At 46.2% G+C, this 22900-nt stretch overlaps 1 protein-coding gene across 4 annotated transcripts in view; it reads left to right on the top strand.

Annotated features, from left to right (window-relative positions):
- LOC135536312 (NACHT, LRR and PYD domains-containing protein 5-like) overlaps positions 1–22900 on the top strand; it is a 50006-nt gene that overhangs the window by 24488 nt on the left and 2618 nt on the right. For 3 of the 4 annotated variants that reach the window (XM_064962666.1, XM_064962668.1, XM_064962669.1), the window contains 16 exons: positions 2855–3037; positions 4772–4945; positions 5944–6117; positions 6197–6370; positions 6576–6749; positions 7250–7296; positions 10372–10581; positions 11249–11807; positions 12182–12945; positions 13574–13611; positions 15250–15314; positions 15447–15661; positions 15845–16101; positions 16366–16494; positions 16632–16764; positions 16850–16870. In XM_064962666.1, the coding sequence (XP_064818738.1) occupies positions 2855–3037; positions 4772–4945; positions 5944–6117; positions 6197–6370; positions 6576–6749; positions 7250–7296; positions 10372–10581; positions 11249–11807; positions 12182–12945; positions 13574–13611; positions 15250–15314; positions 15447–15661; positions 15845–16101; positions 16366–16494; positions 16632–16764; positions 16850–16870 (3317 nt within the window). The remainder of the gene's footprint in view (positions 1–2854; positions 3038–4771; positions 4946–5943; positions 6118–6196; positions 6371–6575; positions 6750–7249; positions 7297–10371; positions 10582–11248; positions 11808–12181; positions 12946–13573; positions 13612–15249; positions 15315–15446; positions 15662–15844; positions 16102–16365; positions 16495–16631; positions 16765–16849; positions 16871–22900) is intronic. The other variant, XM_064962667.1, reaches the window with a different exon arrangement.

Consider the following 22900-nt stretch of genomic DNA (forward strand, 5'->3'; position numbering starts at 1 on the left):
TTCGAAAAACGGTCCAGAAAGCACTTTTTTAGGGGTGTGTGAAGTTTTTTATGAAATTTTGCAATTATTGACTTTTGACTTCTGACTTCCTATGAAATCATATTGCAGATGGACAAAACACATGCAATAATGCGCAAGTAAAAAAAATAAAAAAATAATGATAATAAAATTGGACAAAAGTATATTCATACAGTTCTTACACATGTGTAATTGACAAAAAAAGCGAAAGAATTTCGAAAAACGGTCCAGAAAGCACTTTTTTAAGGGGTGATAAGTTTTTGACAAAAAATCAATTTTTTCAAATTTTGGCTTTTGGATGTTGACTTGGAGTCCAATATCAATATGAAAAACCACGGTGGAGCGCACACGCCACCTGTTGGATTTTTGAAGTGTTACAACTGGCAATAGCCATATGGCATTTGAAGTACACTTTGCATGAATCAACGCCGATTTGGGTGGTATTGACCAATGTGTACATGGTTTGTACTATGCCAATAATTTGCCATTCATTTTTGTCCAATACGGGGGTGAATTCCCTTACATACAGACATAATTCGAACGGTTTTAGAAGCTTTAGAGTGTTTTCTATTCAATAATAAGTATTATATGCATATATTAGCAATTTTGGACAGATTTGTTTTCTGTTTACTATGGGCACGCAATTCCTCCAAAGGGGGCAGTATTGTGCCTAGCTTTAACAGGTTTTTAATGTATCTCATTATTCTTAAAGCATTGCATATTTAACAGTGTATCGACATTAGTGGTCAACCGATTATGATTTTTACGCCGATACCAAAAAAAGCCGAAACCGATTAATTGGACGATTTTCTATTTTTTTTAAATATATTTGTAATAATGACAATTATCACAAATTAGACACCTTGCTTTCCATTTACATTTACATTTAAGTCATTTGGCAGACGCTCCTATCCAGAGCGACTTACAAATTGGGTGCCAATTCAATGTCATTGTGCCACACTGGTGCTCTGCTTTTCTCTGCTATCTGTCAAATTAATATAATCGTACACACACACACACACACACACACACACACACACACACACACACACACACACACACACACACACACACACACACACACACACACACACACACACACACACACACACACACACACACACACACACACACACACACACACACACACACACACAGCTCTCTGAAGTGACAGGGATACTGAAGAGTCTGCTTAGGAGACACAAATACTCTCAACTGTTTGAATAATAAAACTAGAGTTACCTGTGATGAATGTTGAAAACAACTGTAATTTCTATATGCAGGAAATCCTATTTTAATAATGGACATGGTATGTATTGACTACCAAAGTGTGAGTCATAAATCCCATGACACCTTCCAGCAAAATCTGAAAAGCGTTTCTTTCATTCATATATTCCATAGGATATTTTTAGATTCACTTCAAATCAGGTTTGTGTTTCGTGTAGGCTCACACCACCTTGCCAATTTAATAACTGTGTAGATATCCATAGGTAACTCTGATCAATATTGGCTAAATATTAACAAAGATTTTTTTTTTAAATTGTAGAGTGGATTTCTGAAAATATGTTGACAAACGTTACCTTATCCTAGCGAGATTTACACGACCATGAAAACTCCGAGGCGTTTTAAGCACAAAACACAGACCGTATTTGAAGTAGATCAAGACATTCTCTATGGAAGACATGAACGGTAAAATAATGAAGGAACCCCTTTCGAGTTCAGCCGCAAAGGAATTATGACGCGTTGACTATTTCTCTCTACCATTTGTATTTCATATACCTCTGACTATTGGATGTTCTTGTAGGCACTTTAGTATCGCCAGCCTGAGGAGTTGATAGGCTTGAAGTCATAAACAGCGTCAAGCATTGCTAAGAGCTGATGGGAAATGGAGTAAAGGGCTGTTTGAATGAATGCTTACGAGCCTGCTGCTGCCTACCAACGCTCAGTCAGACTGCTCTATCAAATATCAAATCATAGACTTAATTATAATATAATAAACACAGAAATACGAGCCTTTGGTCATTTAATATGGTCAAATCCGGAAACTATCATTTCTGAAAAACAAAACGTTTATTCTTTCAGTGATATCCCGAACCGTTCCGCAGTTTATCGAACGGGTAACATCCCTAAGTCTAAATATTGCTGTTACATTGCACAACCTTCAAAGTTATGTCATGATTATGTAAAACTTGGGCAAATTAATTCCGGTCTTTGTTAGGAAGAAATGGTCTTCACACAGTTCGCAACGAGCCAGGCGGCCCAAACTGCTGCATACACCCTGACGAAAGAGAAATGACTCAATTTCCCTTGTTAATATTGCCCGCTAACATGAATTTCTTTCAACTAAATATGCAGGTTTAAAAAATATATATATTTCTGTGTATTGATTAAGAATGGCATTGATGTTTATGGTTAGGTACATTTGTGCAACGATTGTGCTTTTTTCGGCAATGCTCTTTTGTTAAATCATCAGCCGTTTGGCGAAGTAGGCTGTGATTCGATGATAAATTAACAGCACCGCATTGATTATATGCAACGCCTAACCTAGTAATATCATCAACCATGTGTAGTTAACTAGTGATCATGTGAAGATAGATTGTTTTTTATAAGGTAAGTTTAATGCTAGCTAGCAACTTACCTTGGCTCCTTGCAGCAACAAAGTCCTTTTGATGCTGCACTTGCGTAACAGGTGGTCAGCCTGCCACGCAGTCTCCTCATGGATTGCAATTTAATCGGCCATAATCGGCATCCAAAAATGCTGATTACCGATTATGAAAACTTGAAATCGGCCCTAATTAATCGGCCGACCTCTAATCGACATATCTCCTCTCTCCAGACTGGTTGACTGTAAAATCACACATGAATCCTGTGAGATTCTGACCTCAGCTCTGCAGACACCTCAGCTCTACAACTCCCCCCTGAGAGAACTGGACCTCAGCTACAATGACCTGGGAGACAGAGGAGTGGAGCTGCTCTGTGTTGGACTAACCAGTCCACTCTGCAACATACAGACACTAGTGTGAGTTCAATATCTCAAATCAACTCAAATGTATTTGTCACAAACACATGGTTAGCAGATGTTAATGCGAGTGTAGCGAAATGCTTGTGCTTCTAGTTCCGACAATGCAGTAATAACCAATGAGTAATCTAATCTAACAATTCCAAAGCAACTACCATATACACACAAGTGTAAAGGGATAAAGAATATGTACATAAAGATATATGAATGAGTGATAGTACAGAACGGCATAGGCAAGATGCAGTAGATGGTATTGAGTACAGCATATACATATGAGATGAGTAATGTAGGGCATGTAAACAAAGTGGCATAGTTTAAAGGGGCTAGTGATACATGTATTACATAAAGATGCAGTAGATGGTATCGAGTACAGTTTATACATATGCAATGAGTAATGCAGGGTATGTAAGCATTATATTAAGTAGCATTGTTTAAAGTGGCTAGGGATATATTTTACATAAATTTCCATCAATTCCCATTATTAAAGTGGCTGGAGTTGAGTCAGTGTGTTGGCAGCAGCCACTCAATGTTAGTGGTGGCTGTTTAACAGTCTGATGGCCTTGAGATAGAAGCTGTTTTTCAGTCTCTCGGTCCCAGCTTTGATGCACCTGTACTGACCTCGCCTTCTGGATGATAGCGGGGTGAACAGGCAGTGGCTCGGGTGGTAGATGTCCTTGATGATCTTAATGGCCTTCCTGTGACATCGGGTTGTGTAGGTGTCCTGGAGGGCAGGTAGTTTGCCCCCGGTGATGCGTTGTGCAGACCTCACTACCCTCTGGAGAGCCTTACGGTTGTGGGCGGAGCAGTTGCCGTACCAGGCGGTGATACAGCCCGACAGGATGCTCTCGAATGTGCATCTGTAGAAGTTTGTGAGTGCTTTTGGTGACAAGCCGAATTTCTTCAGCCTCCTGAGGTTGAAGAGGCGCTGCTGCGCCTTCTTCACGATGCTGTCTGTGTGAGTGGACCAATTCAGTTTGTCCGTGATGTGTACGCCGAGGAACTTAACTTTACTACCCTCTCCACTACTGTTCCATCGATGTGGATAGGGGGGTGCTGCATCTGCTGTTTCCTGAAGTCCACAATCATCTCCATTGTTTTGTTGACGTTGAGTTTGAGGTTATTGTGGAGATGTTGTTGCCTACCCTCAACACCTGGGATCGGCCCGTCAGGAAGTCCAGTACCCAGTTGCACAGGGCGGGGTCGAGACCCAGGGTCTCGAGCTTGATGACGAGCTTGGAGGGTACTATGGTGTTAAATGCCGAGCTGTAGTCGATGAACAGCATTCTCACATAGGTATTCCTCTTGTTCAGATGGGTTAGGGCAGTGTGCAGTGTGTTTGAGATTGCATCGTCTGTGGACCTATTTGGGCGGTAAGCAAATTGGAGTGGGTCTAGGGTGTCAGGTAGGGTGGAGGTGATATGGTCCTTGACTAGTCTCTCAAAGCACTTCATGATGACGGAAGTGAGTGCTACGGGCGGTAGTCGTTTAGCTCAGTTACCTTAGCTTTCTTGGGAACAGGGAGAATGGTGGCCCTCTTGAAGCATGTGGGAACAGCAGACTGGGATTGATTGAATATATCCGTAATCTTCAGTATCCACTGTGTGTTTATATATTTTGTAGTAAGTATGTTTTTAACATTGTTTAATCATTTCCTTCTGTTATTGTCTTAATGAATAACATTATTCTTAAATCTTTGCATATTTAACAGTGTATCAACATATCTCCTCTCTCCAGACTGGTTGACTGTAAAATCACATATGAATCCTGTGAGACTCTGGCCTCAGCTCTGCAGACACCAAACTCTCCCCTGAGAGAACTGGACCTCAGCTACAATGACCTGGGAGACAGAGGAGTGGAGCTGCTCTGTGTTGGACTAACCAGTCCACTCTGCAACATACAGACACTAGTGTGAGTTACATATCTTCTGTATCCACTGTCTTTATAGTGTTTATATATTTTGTATGTAGCTTGTATGTTTTAGGTTTTTAACATTATTTTAACATCTTGGTAAATATGCAGAAACATTCATCAAATGTGATAAATATATCAAACTAAGGTTAAATATCTTGTGTGAGTTAGTATGTGTTTTTAGAGAAAAAAATGTTTTACTATTGGAACCAAGACTTACAAATAACTGAAATGGGCACAAGATGGAGGGAATGTTGGAACATAACTAATGAAATTAAAGTGAGCAAAAATTTACGGTTAATCCAGTATAAAGTAATGTATAGAATTTGTTACACAAGACAAAATGAACAAATTCTACAGCAGAATGACAGAGTCATGTCTTAAGTGTAAAACTAACAATGAGTCAATAATTCATGCTTTCTGGGGATGCTATAATTCCTAAAGTTATGGGAGGAGATAGAAGTTGTCTGTCAGAAGTATTACAATGTAAACATACTTTTAATCCATCTGTCTGCATATTTCAAGACATGGCATAAGGGGGTGTAGAGAGAGACCCAATGAGCTGGTGGATTCTCTTCTCATCACTCTTCGTGTAAAAACTAAAAATATATGAATAAATAAAGTATGTTTTTAACATTGTCTAATCATGTCCTTCTGTTATACATTTACATTTACATTACATTTAAGTCATTTGGCAGACGCTCTTATCCAGAGCGACTTACAAATTGGCGAATTCACCTTATGACATCCAGTGGAACAGCCACTTTACAATAGTGCATCTAAATCATTTAAGGGGGGGGGTGAGAAGGATTACTTTATCCTATCCTAGGTATTCCTTAAAGAGGTGGGGTTTCAGGTGTCTCCGGAAGGTGGTGATTGACTCCGCTGTCCTGGCGTCGTGAGGGAGTTTGTTCCACCATTGTTATTGTCTTAATGCATCTCATTATTGTTAAATCTTTGCATATTTAACAGTGAATCAACATATCTCCTCTCTCCAGACTGGCTGAATGTTACCTCACATATGAATCCTGTGAGACTCTGGCCTCAGCTCTGCAGACACCAAACTCTCCCCTGAGAGAACTGGACCTCAGCTACAATGACCTGGGAGACAGAGGAGTGGAGCTGCTCTGTGTTGGACTAACCAGTCCACTCTGCAACATACAGACACTAGTGTGAGTTAACTGTCTTCAGTATGAATTACTATGTGGATGTTTTAAACATGTGTTAATCATGTGATCTACTCCCCTCTAGTCTTGGTCAGTGTGGTCTGACAGAGGGTTGCTGTTCAGATCTGGCCTCAGTCCTGAGTTTACCCAACTCACAACTGAATCAACTGGAGCTGAGAGACAATGACCTGCAGGACTCAGGAGTTACACTGCTGTCTGCTGGACTGGAGGATCCAGACTGTAAACTACACACACTGGGGTAAGTACAGCTGTTTCAGTCAGGTCGGTACTGAGCTGAGTTACACTGCTCTCTGCTGGACTGGAGGATCCAGACTGTAAACTACACACACTGGGGTAAGTACAGCTGTTTCAGTCAGGTCGGTGTCATGGACAAATGTATGGGTGTCCTACTAGATGATTGACACCAGTACATCAACCTAGACAGCTGTTGTGTCTCTCTGTAGGCTGTCTGGCTGTCTGGTCACAGAGGAGGGCTGTGCTGCTCTGTCTTCAGCTCTGAGGTCAAACCCCTCCCACCTGAATGAGCTGGACCTGAGCTACAATCACCCAGGAGACTCTGCAGGGGGACTGCTTTCAGCTGCTCTGGTGGATCCCACATATAAACTGATGAAGCTGAAGTAAGTCAGAGTAGATGTCCTAATAGTGTGAGCAGCGGTTGTGTCATATATAGTGTAGTAGGGTCAGTAACATGAGGACATGATGGTAGAATTAAGGGGACGTTTACCCAGCAGGCTTAGCACTCCAACACAGCATACATCATCACCACATGAATACTCTTCTTCTGGATCTCTGATATCCTGTTGGAATTGTACTCCGTTCTGTATGCAGTAGGTAGGATAGAATACCTGTATGTCTCTAGTAATGAATTGTACTCTGTTCTGTATGCATTAGGTAGGATAGAATACCTGTATGTCTCTAGTAATGAATTGTACTCTGTTCTGTATGCAGTAGGTAGGATAGAATACCTGTATGTCTCTAGTAATGAATTGTACTCCGTTCTGTATGCAGTAGGTAGGATAGTAATGAACTGGGATAGTGCACCAGAACACAACAATATGGTTTAAATGTTGACTGCTTCATTAGGTCTTTGTCAGTCAATAACCTGTTTCTCCTACAGTGTGGATCATGGTGGAGAGTGCAGGCTGAAATCAGGGCCGAGGAAATGTAAGTCTCTTCAATCCTAATTAACTGTATACTCAGAACTATAGTAACATAGTCTGCTCATTCCAGTCACCCTTTGCTGGGACAACCACAAGCTTCACCTTCAAGCCTTGGTAGACTCTGGAGCCGCAGGTAACTTCATGGATGGTGTCTGGGCGAAGGAGAATGGCATTCCCTCTGAACCTCTAAGTGACCCCATGAGGGTTACTACATTGGATGGAAGCCCTTTGGGATCTGGACTTGTCACTCATATCACTACCTCCTTGCGACTTTCAGTTTCACAACACCAGGAATTGATGAACTTTCATTTGATCTCCTGTTCCGAGTTCCCTCTCGTCCTTGGATACCCCTGGCTTCACAGCCATAACCCTCACATCGACTGGTCTGTGGGCACTATCAAGCAGTGGGGTCCTACGTGCCAAGCTACTTGTATTTTTCAGAATTCCCCGAGTTCTACTCCCGAGTCTTTAGAATCCATCGACCTGACCCGAGTTCCCGAGTGTTACCATGACCTCAAACTGGTGTTTAGCAAACAGAGGGCCACCATGCTACCACCCCATAGACCTTATGATTGCCCCATCGACCTGTTTCCGGGCACTTGCCCCCCCAGGGGTCGGATCTTTTCCCTATCTCCACCCGAACGAGCTGCTATGGATACCTACATCAAGGACGCTCTGGAAGCAGGCCTCATGCGTCCATCCACCTCCCCGGCGCGAGCAGGGTTTTTCTTTGTGGCCAAGAAAGACGGTGGATTACGTCCTTGCATCGACTACCGGGGACTCAATGCCATAACCGTCCGTAACCGTTACCCGCTACCCCTTATGGCCACAGCCTTTGAGCTGCTCCAGGAAGCAGTTGTTTTCACTAAGCTTGACCTGCGGAACGCATACCATCTTATGCGGATCAGACCTGGTGACGAGTGGAAGACCGCTTTCAACACGCCTACTGGTCACTATGAATACTTGGTGATGCCCTTCGGCCTGACCAACGCCCCAGCGGTGTTCCAAGCGCTCATAAACGATGTGCTTAGGGATATGCTTAACATATTTGTTTTCGTTTACTTGGATGACATCCTCATCTTTTCGAGCTCCCTTCAAGAACACACAAAGCATGTCAGACAAGTACTCAAACGCCTCCTAGACAGCCATCTGTACGTTAAGCCGGAAAAATGTGAATTCCATTCATCCCGAGTACAATTCCTGGGATTTGTAGTGGAACCCGGTCGAGTCCAAATGGACCCCAGGAAGGTAGGGGCGGTAGCGGATTGGCCCACTCCCAAATCCATTAAGGAAGTTCAGCGTTTCCTGGGCTTCACAAACTTTTACCGCAAGTGCATCAAGAACTTCAGCTTGGTGGCAGCCCTCTCTCAGCTTTAACCAAGGGTGGCAATGCAAGGTTTTTGTGGGGAAGAGAAGCTGAGACGGCCTTCCAAGGACTCAAGCAGCGCGTCCTCTCTGCTCCCATCCTGATACTACCGACAACGGATGAACCGTTTGTGGTGGAGGTAGACGCATCAGAGGTTGGTGTTGGAGCTGTCCTGTCTCAGAGGGGTGAAGACAAGAAGCTTCATCCGTGCGCTTCCTTCTCACACCGGCTTACCCCGGCTGAGAGGAACTACGATGTGGGGGATCGTGAACTCCTAGCGGTTAAGATGGCATTGAAGGAATGGAGACACTGGCTCGAGGGGGCTTCTCACCCGTTTCAAGTGCTTACGGACCACAAAAATCTGGAGTATATCCAGCAGGCGAAGCGGTTGAACTCTAGACAAGCTAGATGGTCTCTCTTCAATCGATTCCAGTTTATCCTCACCTATCGGTCCGGGTCGAAGAATCTCAAACCGGATGCCCTGTCCCGAGTCTACGCTCCTGCCATTCGAGATGACACGGACATGCCTGTCCTTCCTGCTGCTAAGATCGTCGCTCCGATCTCGTGGCAAGTTGAGGATACCGTGAGACGAGCTCAAGCTATCGAACCGGACCCGAAAGGAGGTCCTGCCAATCGGTTGTTTGTCCCCAAGGCAGTGAGGACTCAGGTCCTTCTGTGGGGGCACTCCTCTCGCCTCACCTGTCACCCGGGCGTAGGTCGCACCTTGGAGTTCATCCAGCGTAAGTTCTAGTGGCCTACCATAAGAGAAGACGTTGCCACTTTCGTCAATGCCTGCCCCGTGTGCTGCCAGGGCAAATCTTCTCACCTCCGCCCTCAAGGACTCCTTCACCCTTTACCTGTTCCCCACAGACCCTGGTCCCATATCTCATTGGACTTTATTACTGGCCTTCCTCCATCCCATGGCAATACTACTATCCTAGTCATAATCGACAGGTTTTCAAAGGCGGCCAGGTTCGTCCCTCTGACTAAGTTACCTTCTGCCAAGGAAACGGCTGAGTTGGTAATTAATCATGTGTTTCGAGTCTTCGGCATTCCTCAAGATATGGTTTCTGACAGAGGTCCCCAGTTCGCCTCAAGGTTGGAAGGCCTTCTGCCAACTCATGGGGCTTCTGCCAGTCTATCTTCAGGGTACCATCCGGAGTCCAACGGCCAAACAGAGGATGAATCAAGAGCTGGAAACCACCCTCCGATGTATGACTCGTAACAACCCGTCCACATGGTCGTCCTTTACTGTTTGGGCCGAATACGCGCACAACACCTTGCGCTCCTCCTCCACTGGTATGTCCCCGCACGAGTGTCAGTTTGGCTATGCCCCTCCATTGTTCCCGGACCAGGAGGCAGAAGTCAGAGTGCCTTCAGCCTTGAAGTTCGTCAAACGCTGTCGGCTTATGTGGAGGAAGACCCGTCTTAATCTTATGCGTTCCTCACAGAGGTACCAACAACAAGCCAACAGACGTCGCCGTCCCGGGCCTACCCTGCGCCCCGGCCAGAGAGTCTGGCTCTCCACAAGAGACTTACCACTACGGGTGGAGTCTCGCAAGCTGTCCCAAAGATACATTGGTCCCTTTAAGGTTGCCAGGAGAGTTAACCCAGTTTCTTATCGCCTACACTTACCCAGATCCCTTAAGATTAATCCCACGTTTCACATTTCCTTATTAAAACCTGTTTTTTTTTCTCCCCTTGTCCCGGCAGACAGACCTCCCCCTCCGCCTCGTGTCACTGGAGGCCAGCCGGCTTATACCGTCCATCGGATACTGGATTCCCGCCGGGTGCAGAGGTCCTGGCAGTATCTGGTGGACTGGGAAGGCTACGGTCCCGAGGAGCGCTCCTGGGTTCCTGCCAAAGACATACTGGACCCTGACCTCATTCGTCAGTTCAGGGCCCTCCACCCCGAGAGAGCTGGTAGGAACGTCAGGAGCCGTTCCTAGGGGGGGGATTCTGTCAGGATTTGGCCAGGGTTGTTCCGGTTTTTGGTCACTAGATGCCCCCATTGTGCTTTTGACCTTTTGCTTTCCCTTGATCCCCATTATTATTTGCACCTGTGCCTCGTTTTCCCTGATTGTATTTAAACCCTTAGTTTCCCTCAGTTCTTTGCTCTGTGTTTGTATGTTAGCACCCAGCCCTAGTATTCTGTGAACTCTAGTTGATCCCGGTGGACGCTCTTGTGGAATTCTGTTTTTTTGTTCTTGTTTATTTATTTTTGAGTATCTTTTGAGGCTTTTTATGCTATACCTACCACCTTGTGGATTTACCTTTTTGTCTTGGAGGATTACCTTGTGGATTACCTTGTTCTTGTGGAATTCCTTTTGAGGTTGTGGAGTTACATGTTTTCCTGAAGGACTTCACTTTTTACTTTATTAAATACACCATCTCAAGTACTGCTGTATCTGCCTCATCTTCTGGGTTCTGCCGACTATTCGTGGCTCAGTTGGTTAAGTGACTGTTTCTCACTCCGGAGACCCGGGTTCGTAACCGGGTCCTGACACATAGTAACTAATCAGTTCTTGTTCCTACAAAACAACACTTTATATGAAGATGTGGTTTGATTAAACTCTCCTTTTGTCTACAGATGCCTGTCATCTCACCCTGGACCCAAATACAGCAAACCCACACCTGATACTGTCTGAGGGGAACAAGAAGTTGAAACGGGTGGTGGAGGACCAGCATTATGAAGACCATCCAGACAGATTTGACTTTCATCCCCAAGTTCTCTGCAGAGAAGGCTTATCTGGAGGTCGCTATTACTGGGAGGTGGAGAGGGATGGTGACGGGGCTTTCATTGGTGTGCTGTACAAAGGAATGAAGAGGAAGGGAGGGGAGAGTGACAGTAGGATTGGACACAATAAGGAGTCCTGGTGTTTAGTCTGCTATGATAGGGCTTATAACTTTTACCATAATGGAGTCATCAGATACAGTCGACCAAATACTTGTCCTGTTTCTAAGAGAGTTGGAGTGTATCTGGACTGGCCAGCTGGTACGTTGTCCTTCTATAGTGTGTCCTCCTCTGGTACAGTGACACACTTCTACACAGAACACACCACATTCACTGAACCCCTCTATCCTGGGTTTATAATGTACTCCTCCTCCTCATTGACCCTGTGTCCGATAGATGACCAACACATTCAGAGGTGAGTCATAGCCATGTTTCATTTGTTTCCCTCTTGAATCATTTCTACAATTAGAATCGTAGTAGTGGTGTGTTGTGTTCTGTTGGACCTACAGAAAGTTAGATTAGTAGTGGTGTGTTTTAATGCGTTCTGTTGGACCTACAGACAGTTCGACTGTGCCTACCTAGTTAAATGTCACCATCAGTATTGACTTTATGGAAGGTGACATAGTGGGCAATGTCACATTTAGGCAAATCAGCCTACATAGGGAGCTGTCCTGTCACCCTTTATACACCCTTTGTACTGCTTATGAAGACTGTATGTATGCTATATAAAGCCTTTAGAAGTTGTATTTAGTTTAATCACAGTCTATCCTTCTGCTTTACCAAATCCAGAGACCATGGTGGAGAGAGTTTTATCAAGCCTGGACCTGAGGACACCAGAGACCATGGTGGAGAGAGTTGTATCGAGCCTGGACCTGAGAACACCAGAGACCATGGTGGAGAGAGTTGGATCAAGCCTGGACCTGAGGACCCCAGAGACCATGGTGGAGAGAGTTGTATCAAGCCTGGACCTGAGGACACCAGAGACCATGGTGGAGAGTGTTGGATCAAGCCTGGACCTGAGGACACCAGAGACCATGGTGGAGAGAGTTGGATCAAGCCTGGACCTGAGGACCCCAGAGACCATGGTGGAGAGAGTTGTATCAAGCCTGGACCTGAGGACACCAGAGACCATGGTGGAGAGTGTTGGATCAAGCCTGGACCTGAGGACACCAGAGACCATGGTGGAGAGAGTTGTATCAAGCCTGGACCTGAGGACACCAGAGACCATGGTGGAGAGAGTTGTATCAAGCCTGGACCTGAGGACACCAGAGACCATGGTGGAGAGTGTTGGATCAAGCCTGGACCTGAGGACACCAGAGACCATGGTGGAGAGAGTTGGACCAAGTTTGGACCTGAGGACACCAGAGACCATGGTGGAGAGAGTTGGACCAAGTTTGGACCTGAGGACACCAGAGACCATGGTGGAGAGAGTTGTATCAAGCCTGGACCTGAGGACACCAGAGACCATGGTGGAGAGTGTTGGATCAAGCCTGGACCTGAGGACACCAGAGACCATGGTGGAGAGAGTTGGACCAAGTTTGGATCTGAGAAATGTGAGTGTTAACTGATAATTGTTTATGACTCAAAATATTTTCAAGTGTTCATTACAGTTGATTCCCAGGCAAGGAACACAATCATGATCTATTTGGTCAAAACAAACTTAAAGGTAGAGTCAGCGATATGACGTAGATGCACAAAGTAAATCGCATAGTGGGTAAATTTTCTACAACAACTAAGAGCGTTGTAACACGATGCTAAACTTCTCTGCTGTTTTGGTCCCGTGACTAGCACACTGTAAGAGAGTGAAGAGAACCCAAACACATGGGTTGATACTGTGGGTGACTGTGTGAGAGAGAAGTCAGGCATCTTGCTCATCACAATATCTGTGGTGCTGCTCGTACAACATAATTTAGCTGACTCTACCTTTAAGCTCTCATCCTAGAATCTACCAGAAATCAGACCCCAACATCTACAAAACATGGACCAGAACGATGTTGTTTCCTGCTTCCACAAACATTCATTAATATAACACTAATGTCAGATTATGGTATGCTAATGAGTGTACATTCTGAGACTGTTGCTCACTTATATATATTTGTATTACAATTCTATTTAATAATTATTAATTCATTATTCCATGATATTGTCCGTTTTTTAAATAACAACTACTTTTGACTTCAGGGATTCCACAGAGCTGTAAGACCTGTGACCATGTTGAGGTAAGTCATAATGTCAATTCTTACTTTAACATACCTGCAGGAGTCAGGCACAGTCTCAAAGCCAGGTGTGTACTGACCAACCATTCATACTGGGATATAGACAGTCCTGTGTTCTGCTTTAGTAATATAAGCACAGTGTCAACGCCAGGTGTGTAGTGACCAACCATTCATACTGGGATATAGACAGTCCTGTGTTCTGCTTTAGTAATATAAACACAGTCTCAAAGCCAGGTGTGTACTGACCAACCATTCATACTGGGATATAGACAGTCCTGTGTTCTGCTTTAGTAATATAAACACAGTCTCAAAGCCAGGTGTGTACTGACCAACCATTCATACTGGGATATAGACAGTCCTGTGTTCTGCTTTAGTAATATAAACACAGTCTCAAAGCCAGGTGTGTAGTGACCAACCATTCATACTGGGATATAGACAGTCCTGTGTTCTGCTTTAGTAATATAAACACAGTCTCAAAGCCAGGTGTGTACTGACCAACCATTCATACTGGGATATAGACAGTCCTGTGTTCTGCTTTAGTAATATAAACACAGTCTCAAAGCCAGGTGTGTACTGACCAACCATTCATACTGGGATATAGACAGTCCTGTGTTCTGCTTTAGTAATATAAGCACAGTCTCAAAGCCAGGTGTGTACTGACCAACCATTCATACTGGGATATAGACAGTCCTGTGTTCTGCTTTAGTAATATAAACACAGTCTCAAAGCCAGGTGTGTACTGACCAACCATTCATACTGGGATATAGACAGTCCTGTGTTCTGCTTTAGTAATATAAACACAGTCTCAAAGCCAGGTGTGTACTGACCAACCATTCATACTGGGATATAGACAGTCCTGTGTTCTGCTTTAGTAATATAAACACAGTCTCAAAGCCAGGTGTGTAGTGACCAACCATTCATACTGGGATATAGACAGTCCTGTGTTCTGCTTTAGTAATATAAACACAGTCTCAAAGCCAGGTGTGTACTGACCAACCATTCATACTGGGATAGAGACAGTCCTGTGTTCTGCTTGGAGGCATGCAGGACTTTAGCTGTTGTCATATTTTGTCATTAGACTGTTTAATTGATAAATCACCAGCATTACATGCAACATTGTATAAATACGTTAGATTAGTTACTTTGGTAATGGGCCAGTTTCCCAGCATGCTTTTTAGTGGCAGGGTAGCCGAGTGGTTAGAATGTTGGACCAAAAAGTTGCAAGTTTGAATCCCCGAGCTGACAAGGTACAAATCTGTCGTTCTGCCCCTGAACAGGCAGTTTACCCACTGTTCCTAGACCAGTTAACCCCACTGTTCCTAGACCAGTTAACCCCACTGTTCCTAGACCAGTTAACCCCACTGTTCCTAGACCAGTTTACCCACTGTTCCTAGACCAGTTAACCCCACTGTTCCTAGACCAGTTTACCCACTGTTCCTAGGCCAGTTTACCCACTGTTCCTAGGCCAGTTAACCCCACGTTCCTAGACCAGTTAACCCCACTGTTCCTTAAGAATTTGTTCTTAACTGACTTGCCTGGTTAAATAAAGGTAAAAAAAAGCTTTTTAGTCCAGCACTAGACTCAATATGTGTCCAGGAAACAGGCCCCATATGTATTACTGACATGCTTGTCCTTGTTCAGGACTCCACACACTGGCTTCAGATTGAACCCTTGACTTCCACTGTCCAGGGAGTGACAATGTTCAGGTAAAATAACTACTTGTAACATTTCATTCCACCTGCTAGTGTATTTCCCCATTACCTTTGGGAATAGTCTTCTTATCCAACCTCTCCATTTGACCATTGACCCTCTCTACCACATCTTGTTGTTGCCCTCAGGCACAGGACACCCAGAGGGAGTTATGAGTGTACAGTGTCTGGGCTCCGCTGGCTGTGTGAGAGAGATGTCATTCTGAAGTATCACTTCAGGAACTGGGAACCCTACAGTCAACTTCTGAAAGACATGCAGTACACACAAGGTGGTCCATTGCTGGACATCACTATGGAGTTAGGTGAACTGGAGGAAGTTCATCTGCCACACTGTGTCTGTTTAGGTAAAACCATATAGAAATAGTATTCAGAAAGACATTTCCATGTAACTGAGTTTCACTTCCTGAAACAATGAATTAATTATTCTGGGAGTTTGTGTTTACTGTGATCTGGTACTGCATATTCTGTGTTTTTTTTAGAATAATTCAATATTTGTCTTTCTGTCTCCTTTTTATTGTGTTGTTCAGGGACCAACCCTTCCCTGAGGAATGAGATGAAGATTCTTCATGTAGAGGAACATGGAGTGTCTTTAGAGGAAGTGCATGAGGTCACCAGATTCCATGCTAAGATTCTCCATCCCAAGTTCTCACCTATCTCTCTGATACTGAGATTACTGTCTAGGAACGTAGATGTCCACTGTGAGCTGTTGCTCTATCTGACAGTGATGAAGGAAACACTAATTCCACGCCTGTACCTGTTCCCCAGTAACCCCGGCCAGATACAGGTGAGGTATCATTATTATAGAGATGATCTGAACTAACTACTGGTTAGTTATGTTGACACTCATTAAATGAAGATAAATGTGTTGCTTTTTTCCTTAACGGAAAAGATTTCGAAGACGAAACTTGGTGAGCATAGGTTTGGCATAATGGGAAGTTGGCCCCGAACAAGATGGTGTCGAGGCCTCAATGCTTTTTTGAGTTTTCTGAATCATGTTTGAATCAGACTATACATTGACTGGCTGGGTATTCCGTGCCTCGTTTCGCAGGCTGTGGAACAACAGGAAATAAAGTTTCAAGGGTCTAAAAGGATTCCCATCACAAGACCAGAGCGGTCCTTCAAACTGAAGAGTTCCTTCAGACTGAACATTCCCTGTTCTACCTCCATCAATCCACCGGTACAGTTTTAGGAGACTAAGAACATGAACCTGACATTTCAGTCACAGTTCTATTTATTGTTCTCTCTCTCAATTCAAATGGCTTTATTGACATGGGAAACATTCACATTGCTAAAGGAGTCTCTCTCTCTCTCCAGAGGATTCATCTCATACATAGAGACACCACACCAAGCTTTTTCAAGGCGGTTGTGAAAATGACAGGGATTGACATTGAGATGGAATTATTCGGTGATGATGAGAGGACAGTATGGACAGAAATAGTATCACGAGGTAGGAGCACATGTCAATCATCACTTTGTACTTTTGTACCAGATGTTATTTAGAGTGATATAACCTCATGTTGTTTATCTTTCAGATGAATACTATCAGAACCAAGGTAAGACCCAGATGCAGACTGTCCAAGTAACAGTGTTTATTGTAACAGGGGCAGGCAAAGACAGGTCGAGGCAGGCAGGGGTCAGTAAACCAGGGTCAGGGACAGGGGCAGGGGTCAGGGACGGGGGCAGCCAGAGTGGTCAGGCAGGCGGGGTCAGGGACAGGGGCAGCCAGAGTGGTCAGGCAGGCGGGGTCAGGGACAGGGGCAGCCAGAGTGGTCAGGCAGGCGGGGTCAGGGACAGGACAGGCAAGGGTCAAAACCGGGAAGACAGGAAAAGAGAGACTGGGGAAAAAACAGGAGCTGAGACACAACACTGGTTGACTGGAACAAACAAGACAAACTGTCAACAGACAAACAGAGAACACAGGAATAAGTACACTGGGGGTAATGGGGAGATGGGCGACACCTGGAGGGGGGTGAAGTCAATCACAAAGACAGGTGAAACAGATCAGGGTGTGACAGAATACGTCACTGACACCCATTCAACTAGTAAGTAACCAGAGTTACAGAGCATTTGGAAAGTATTCCCCTTGACTTTTTCCACTTTTTCTTACATTACAGCCTTGTTCTAAAATTGATTCAATTGTTTTCTTTCCTCAACAATCTACACACAATACCCCATAATGACATCACAATACCCCATAATCACAAAGCAAAAATAGGTTTATACATTTTTGCAAATGTATTAAAAATAAAAAACGATCACATTTACATACAAGAAGGGAACATTTTGACATTTGCCGTATGGTTAGTGAGAAACACCATATTGCAAATGTACGGTCTCTTACTAGACGTTGTCATGTCTTGTTATGTCTGTTCCTGTCCTTTCTCTTCACTCTGTCTCTCTCTGCTGGTCTTTTTAGGTTACCTTCTCTGTCTCTCATTCTTCAGCTGTTCTACATCTCCCCTAACTAGCTCATTCACTCTTTCCCACCTGTTCTCTATTCCCCCTCTGATTAGGTCTCTATTTCTCTCTCTGTTCCTGCTACTTTCAGTGTCTGATTCTTGTTTGTGTTTTTGATGCCAGAAGCAAGCTGTCGTCCCGTTTGCTTCCACCTTGTCCTATCCTGTCGGAGTCTGCCTGGCAGGTGCATCCTGCATTATACTAACGTTCTTTTTGTTCCATTGACTACGTTGGAAGAGGATTTATGCCATTCCTGTTTTTCATTAAAGAACTCTGTTTTCTGTTAAAGCCGCTTTTGGGTCTTCACTCAAGTACATAACAGAAGAATCAGACCAAGAATGGACCCAGCGGCTCCGGACCCTTTTCACTCCGCCGTCGAGATCCAGGGAGCGATGCTAGGCAGACACGAGGAGGAATTGTCTGCTGCTCGACATGCCGTTGAGACCCTGGCCGTCCAAGTCTCCGACCTCACAAGACAGGTTCACCAACTCCACCTCGATCCACCGCCCACTTCAAGGGTTTCCGAGTCTCCGGAGCCCAGGATCAACAACCCGCCGTGTTACTCTGGGGAGCCCACTGAGTGCCGCTCATTCCTCACTCAGTGTGATGTGGTGTTCTCTCTCCAGCCCAACACTTACTCCAGGAGCGCAGCCCGCATCGCCTACGTCATTTCTCTCCTTACCGGACGGGCGCGTGAGTGGGGCACGGCAATCTGGGAGGCGAGGGCTGAGTGTATTAACCAGTATCAGGACTTTAAGGAGGAGATGATACGGGTTTTTGACCGTTCTGTTTTTGGGGAGGAGGCTTCCAGGGCCCTGTCTTCCCTATGTCAGGGGAATCGATCCATAACGGATTATTCTATTGAGTTTCGCACTCTCGCTGCCTCTAGTGACTGGAACGAGCCGGCTTTGCTCGCTCGTTTTCTGGAGGGTCTCCTCGTCGAGGTTAAGGATGAGATCCTCTCCCGGGAGGTTCCTTCCAGTCTGGACTCCTTAATAGCTCTCGCTATTCGCATAGAGCGACGGTTTGATCTTCGTCGCCGAGCTCGTGGAAAGGAGCTCGCGTTCTCCGTTGCTCCCCTCTCCACATCACTGCCACCTGCCGCATCACTGCCACCCTCCTCCGCCGGCTCGGATGCTGAGCCTATGCAGCTGGGGGTATCCGCATCTCGGCCAAGGAGAAGGAACGGAGAATCACCAATCGCCTCTGTCTCTACTGCGGCTCCGCTGGTCATTTTGTCACCTCATGTCCAGTAAAAGCCAGAGCTCATCAGTAAGAGGAGGGCTACTGGTGAGCGCAACTACTCAGGCCTCTCCTTCTGGATCACGCACTACCTTTCCGGTCCATCTCCGCTGGCCCGGTTCATCTGCTTCCTGCAGTGCCTTGATAGACTCTGGGGCGGAGGGCTGTTTTATGGACGAGACCTGGGCTCGGGAACATGACATTCCTCTCAGACAGTTAGGGAGCCCACGGCCTTGTTCGCTTTAGATGGTAGTTCTCTCCCCAAGATTTAGCGTGAGACGCTGCCTTTAACCCTCACTGTCTCTGGTAATCATAGCGAAACCATTTCTTTTTTAATTTTTCGTTCACCTTTTACACCTGTTGTTTTGGGTCATCCCTGGCTAGTGCGCCATAACCCTTCTATTAATTGGTCTAGTAATACTATCCTATCCTGGAATGTTTCTTGTCATGTGACCTGTTTAATGTCTGCTATCCCTCCTGTTTCCTCTGTCTCTTCTTCACAGGAGGAGCCTGGCGATTTGACAGGGGTGCCGGAGGAGTATCACGATCTGCGCACGGTGTTCAGTCGTTCCAAGGCCACTTCTCTCCCTCCACACCGGTCGTATGACTGTAGTATTGATCTCCTTCCGGGAACTACTCCCCCCCGGGGTAGATTATACTCTCTGTCGGCTCCCGAACGTAAGGCTCTCGAGGATTATTTGTCGGTTTCGCTCGACGCCGGTAACATAGTCTCCTCCTCCTCTCCCGCCTGAGCGGGGTTTTTTTTTGTTCAGAAGAAGGACGGGTCCCTGCGCCCATGCGTGGATTATCGAGGGCTGAATGACATAACAGTTAAGAATCGTTATCCGCTTCCTCTTATGTCTTCAGCCTTCGAGATCCTGCAGGGAGCCAGGTTTTTCACCAAATTGGACCTTCGTAACGCCTACCATCTCGTGCGCATCAGGGAGGGGGACGAGTGGAAGACGGCGTTTAACACTCCGTTAGGGCACTTTGAATACCGGGTTCTTCCTTTCGGCCTCGTTAACGCTCCAGCTGTCTTTCAGGCACTAGTTAACGACGTCCTGAGAGACATGCTGAACATTTTTGTTTTCGTTTACATGGACGATATCCTGATTTTTTTCACCGTCTCTCTCGATTCATGTTCAGCACGTGCGACGCGTCCTCCAGCGCCTTTTGGAAAACTGTCTTTATGTGAAGGCTGAGAAGTGCACTTTTCATGCCGCCTCTGTCCCTTTTCTCGGTTCCGTTATTTCCGCTGAGGGCATTAAGATGGATCCCGCTAAGGTCCAGGCTGTCATTGATTGGCCCGTTCCTAAGTCACGCGTCGAGCTGCAGCGCTTTCTGGGCTTCGCTAATTTCTATCGTCGTTTCATCCGTAATTTCGGTCAGGTGGCAGCTCCCCTCACAGCCCTTACTTCTGTTAAGACGTGCTTTAAGTGGTCCGTTTCCGCCCAGGGAGCTTTTGATCTTCTTAAGAATCGTTTTACATCCGCACCTATTCTTGTTACACCTGACATCTCTAGTCAGTTTGTTGTTGAGGTTGACGCGTCAGAGGTGGGCGTGGGAGCCATTCTTTCTCAGCGCTCTCTCTCTGACGGCAAGGTCCATCCTTGCGCGTTTTTCTCTCATCGCTTATCGCCGTCAGAACGTAACTATGATGTTGGTAATCGCGAACTGCTCGCCATCCGCTTAGCCCTAGGCGAATGGCGACAGTGGTTGGAGGGGGCGACCGTTCCTTTTGTCGTTTGGACTGACTATAGGAACCTTGAGTACATCCGTTCAGCCAAACGACTTAATGCGCGTCAGGCTCGTTGGGCTCTGTTTTTCGCTCGTTTCGAGTTTGTTATTTCTTATCGTCCGGGCTCAAAAAACACCAAGCCTGATGCTTTATCTCGTCTCTTCAGTTCTTCTGAGGTCTCCACCGACCCCGAGGGGATTCTCCCTGACGGGCGTGTCGTCGGGTTGACTGTCTGGGGAATTGAGAGGCAGGTAAAGCAAGCACTCGCTCACACTCCGTCGCCGCGAGCTTGTCCTAGGAACCTTCTGTTCGTTCCCGTTCCTACTCGTCCGGCCGTTCTTCAGTGGGCCCACTCTGCCAAGTTAGCCGGCCACCCCGGCGTTCGGGGTACGCTCGCTTCCATTCGCCAGCGTTTCTGGTGGCCCACTCGGGAACGTGACGCGCGTCGATTTGTCGCCGCTTGTTCGGTCTGCGCGCAGACTAAATCTGGGAACTCTCCTCCTGCCGGCCGTCTCAGACCGCTTCCCATTCCCTCTCGACCGTGGTCTCACATCGCTTTAGATTTTATCACCGGACTGCCTTCATCAGCGGGGAAGACAGTTATTCTTACGGTTATCGATAGATTCTCTAAGGCGGCTCATTTCATTCCTCTCGCTAAGCTCCCTTCTGCTAAGGAGACGGCTCAGATCATTATCGAGAATGTTTTCCGAATTCATGGCCTTCCGTCTGACGTCGTTTCCGACAGAGGCCCGCAGTTCACGTCTCAATTTTGGAGGGAGTTTTGCCGTTTGATTGGGGCTTCCGTCAGTCTCTCGTCCGGCTTTCATCCCCAGTCTAACGGTCAAGCCGAACGGGCCAATCAGACTGTTGGTCGCATTTTACGCAGTCTTTCTTTTCGTAACCCTGCGTCTTGGTCAGAACAGCTCCCTGGGCAGAGTACGCCCACAACTCGCTTCCCTCGTCTGCTACCGGTCTATCTCCTTTTCAGAGTAGCCTCGGGTACCAGCCTCCGCTGTTCTCATCTCAGCTCGCCGAGTCCTGCGTTCCCTCCGCTCAGGCTTTTGTCCAGCGTTGCGAGCGCACCTGGAAGGGGGTCAGGTCGGCACTTTGCCGTAATAGGACGCAGACTGTGAGGGCCGCTAATAAGCGTAGGACCAAGAGTCCTAGATATTGTTGCGGTCAGAGAGTATGGCTCTCCACTCAGAACCTTCCCCTTAAGACAGCTTCTCGCAAGTTGGCCCCGCGGTTCATTGGTCCGTTCCGTATTTCTCAGGTCATTAATCCTGTCGCAGTGCGACTTCTTCTCCGCGCTATCTTCGTCGCGTTCACCCGGTCTTCCATGTCTCCTGTGTTAAGCCCGTTCTTCGCGCCCCCGCTCGTCCCTCCCCCCCATCCTTGTCGAGGGCGCACCCATCTACAGGGTTCGTAAGATTTTGGACATGCGCCCTCGGGGCCGTGGTCATCAGTACCTAGTGGATTGGGAGGGGTACGGTCCTGAGGAGAGGAGTTGGGTTCCCTCTCGGGACGTGCTGGACCGTTCGCTGATCGATGATTTCCTCCGTTGCCGCCAGGTTTCCTCCTCGAGTGCGCCAGGAGGCGCTCGGTGAGTGGGGGGGGGTACTGTCATGTCTTGTTATGTCTGTTCCTGTCCTTTCTCTTCACTCTGTCTCTCTCTGCTGGTCTTTTTAGGTTACCTTCTCTGTCTCTCATTCTTCAGCTGTTCTACATCTGCCCTAACTAGCTCATTCACTCTTTCCCACCTGTTCTCTATTCCCCCTCTGATTAGGTCTCTATTTCTCTCTCTGTTCCTGCTACTTTCAGTGTCTGATTCTTGTTTGTGTTTTTGATGCCAGAAGCAAGCTGTCGTCCCGTTTGCTTCCACCTTGTCCTATCCTGTCGGAGTCTGCCTGGCAGGTGCATCCTGCATTATACTAACGTTCTTTTTGTTCCATTGACTACGTTGGAAGAGGATTTATGCCATTCCTGTTTTTCATTAAAGAACTCTGTTTTCTGTTAAAGCCGCTTTTGGGTCTTCACTCAAGTACATAACAGACGTTCGCCAACGTTTGTAAAATTCGCTGACGGCGGTGTGCCGTGCACGGGGGCCAGATCTTTCAGGAAGTCATCTAATGAAGTCTCTCGGACA

The sequence above is a fragment of the Oncorhynchus masou genome, unplaced genomic scaffold (assembly GCF_036934945.1).
Source record: "Oncorhynchus masou masou isolate Uvic2021 unplaced genomic scaffold, UVic_Omas_1.1 unplaced_scaffold_594, whole genome shotgun sequence".
NCBI lineage: Eukaryota > Metazoa > Chordata > Actinopteri > Salmoniformes > Salmonidae > Oncorhynchus > Oncorhynchus masou.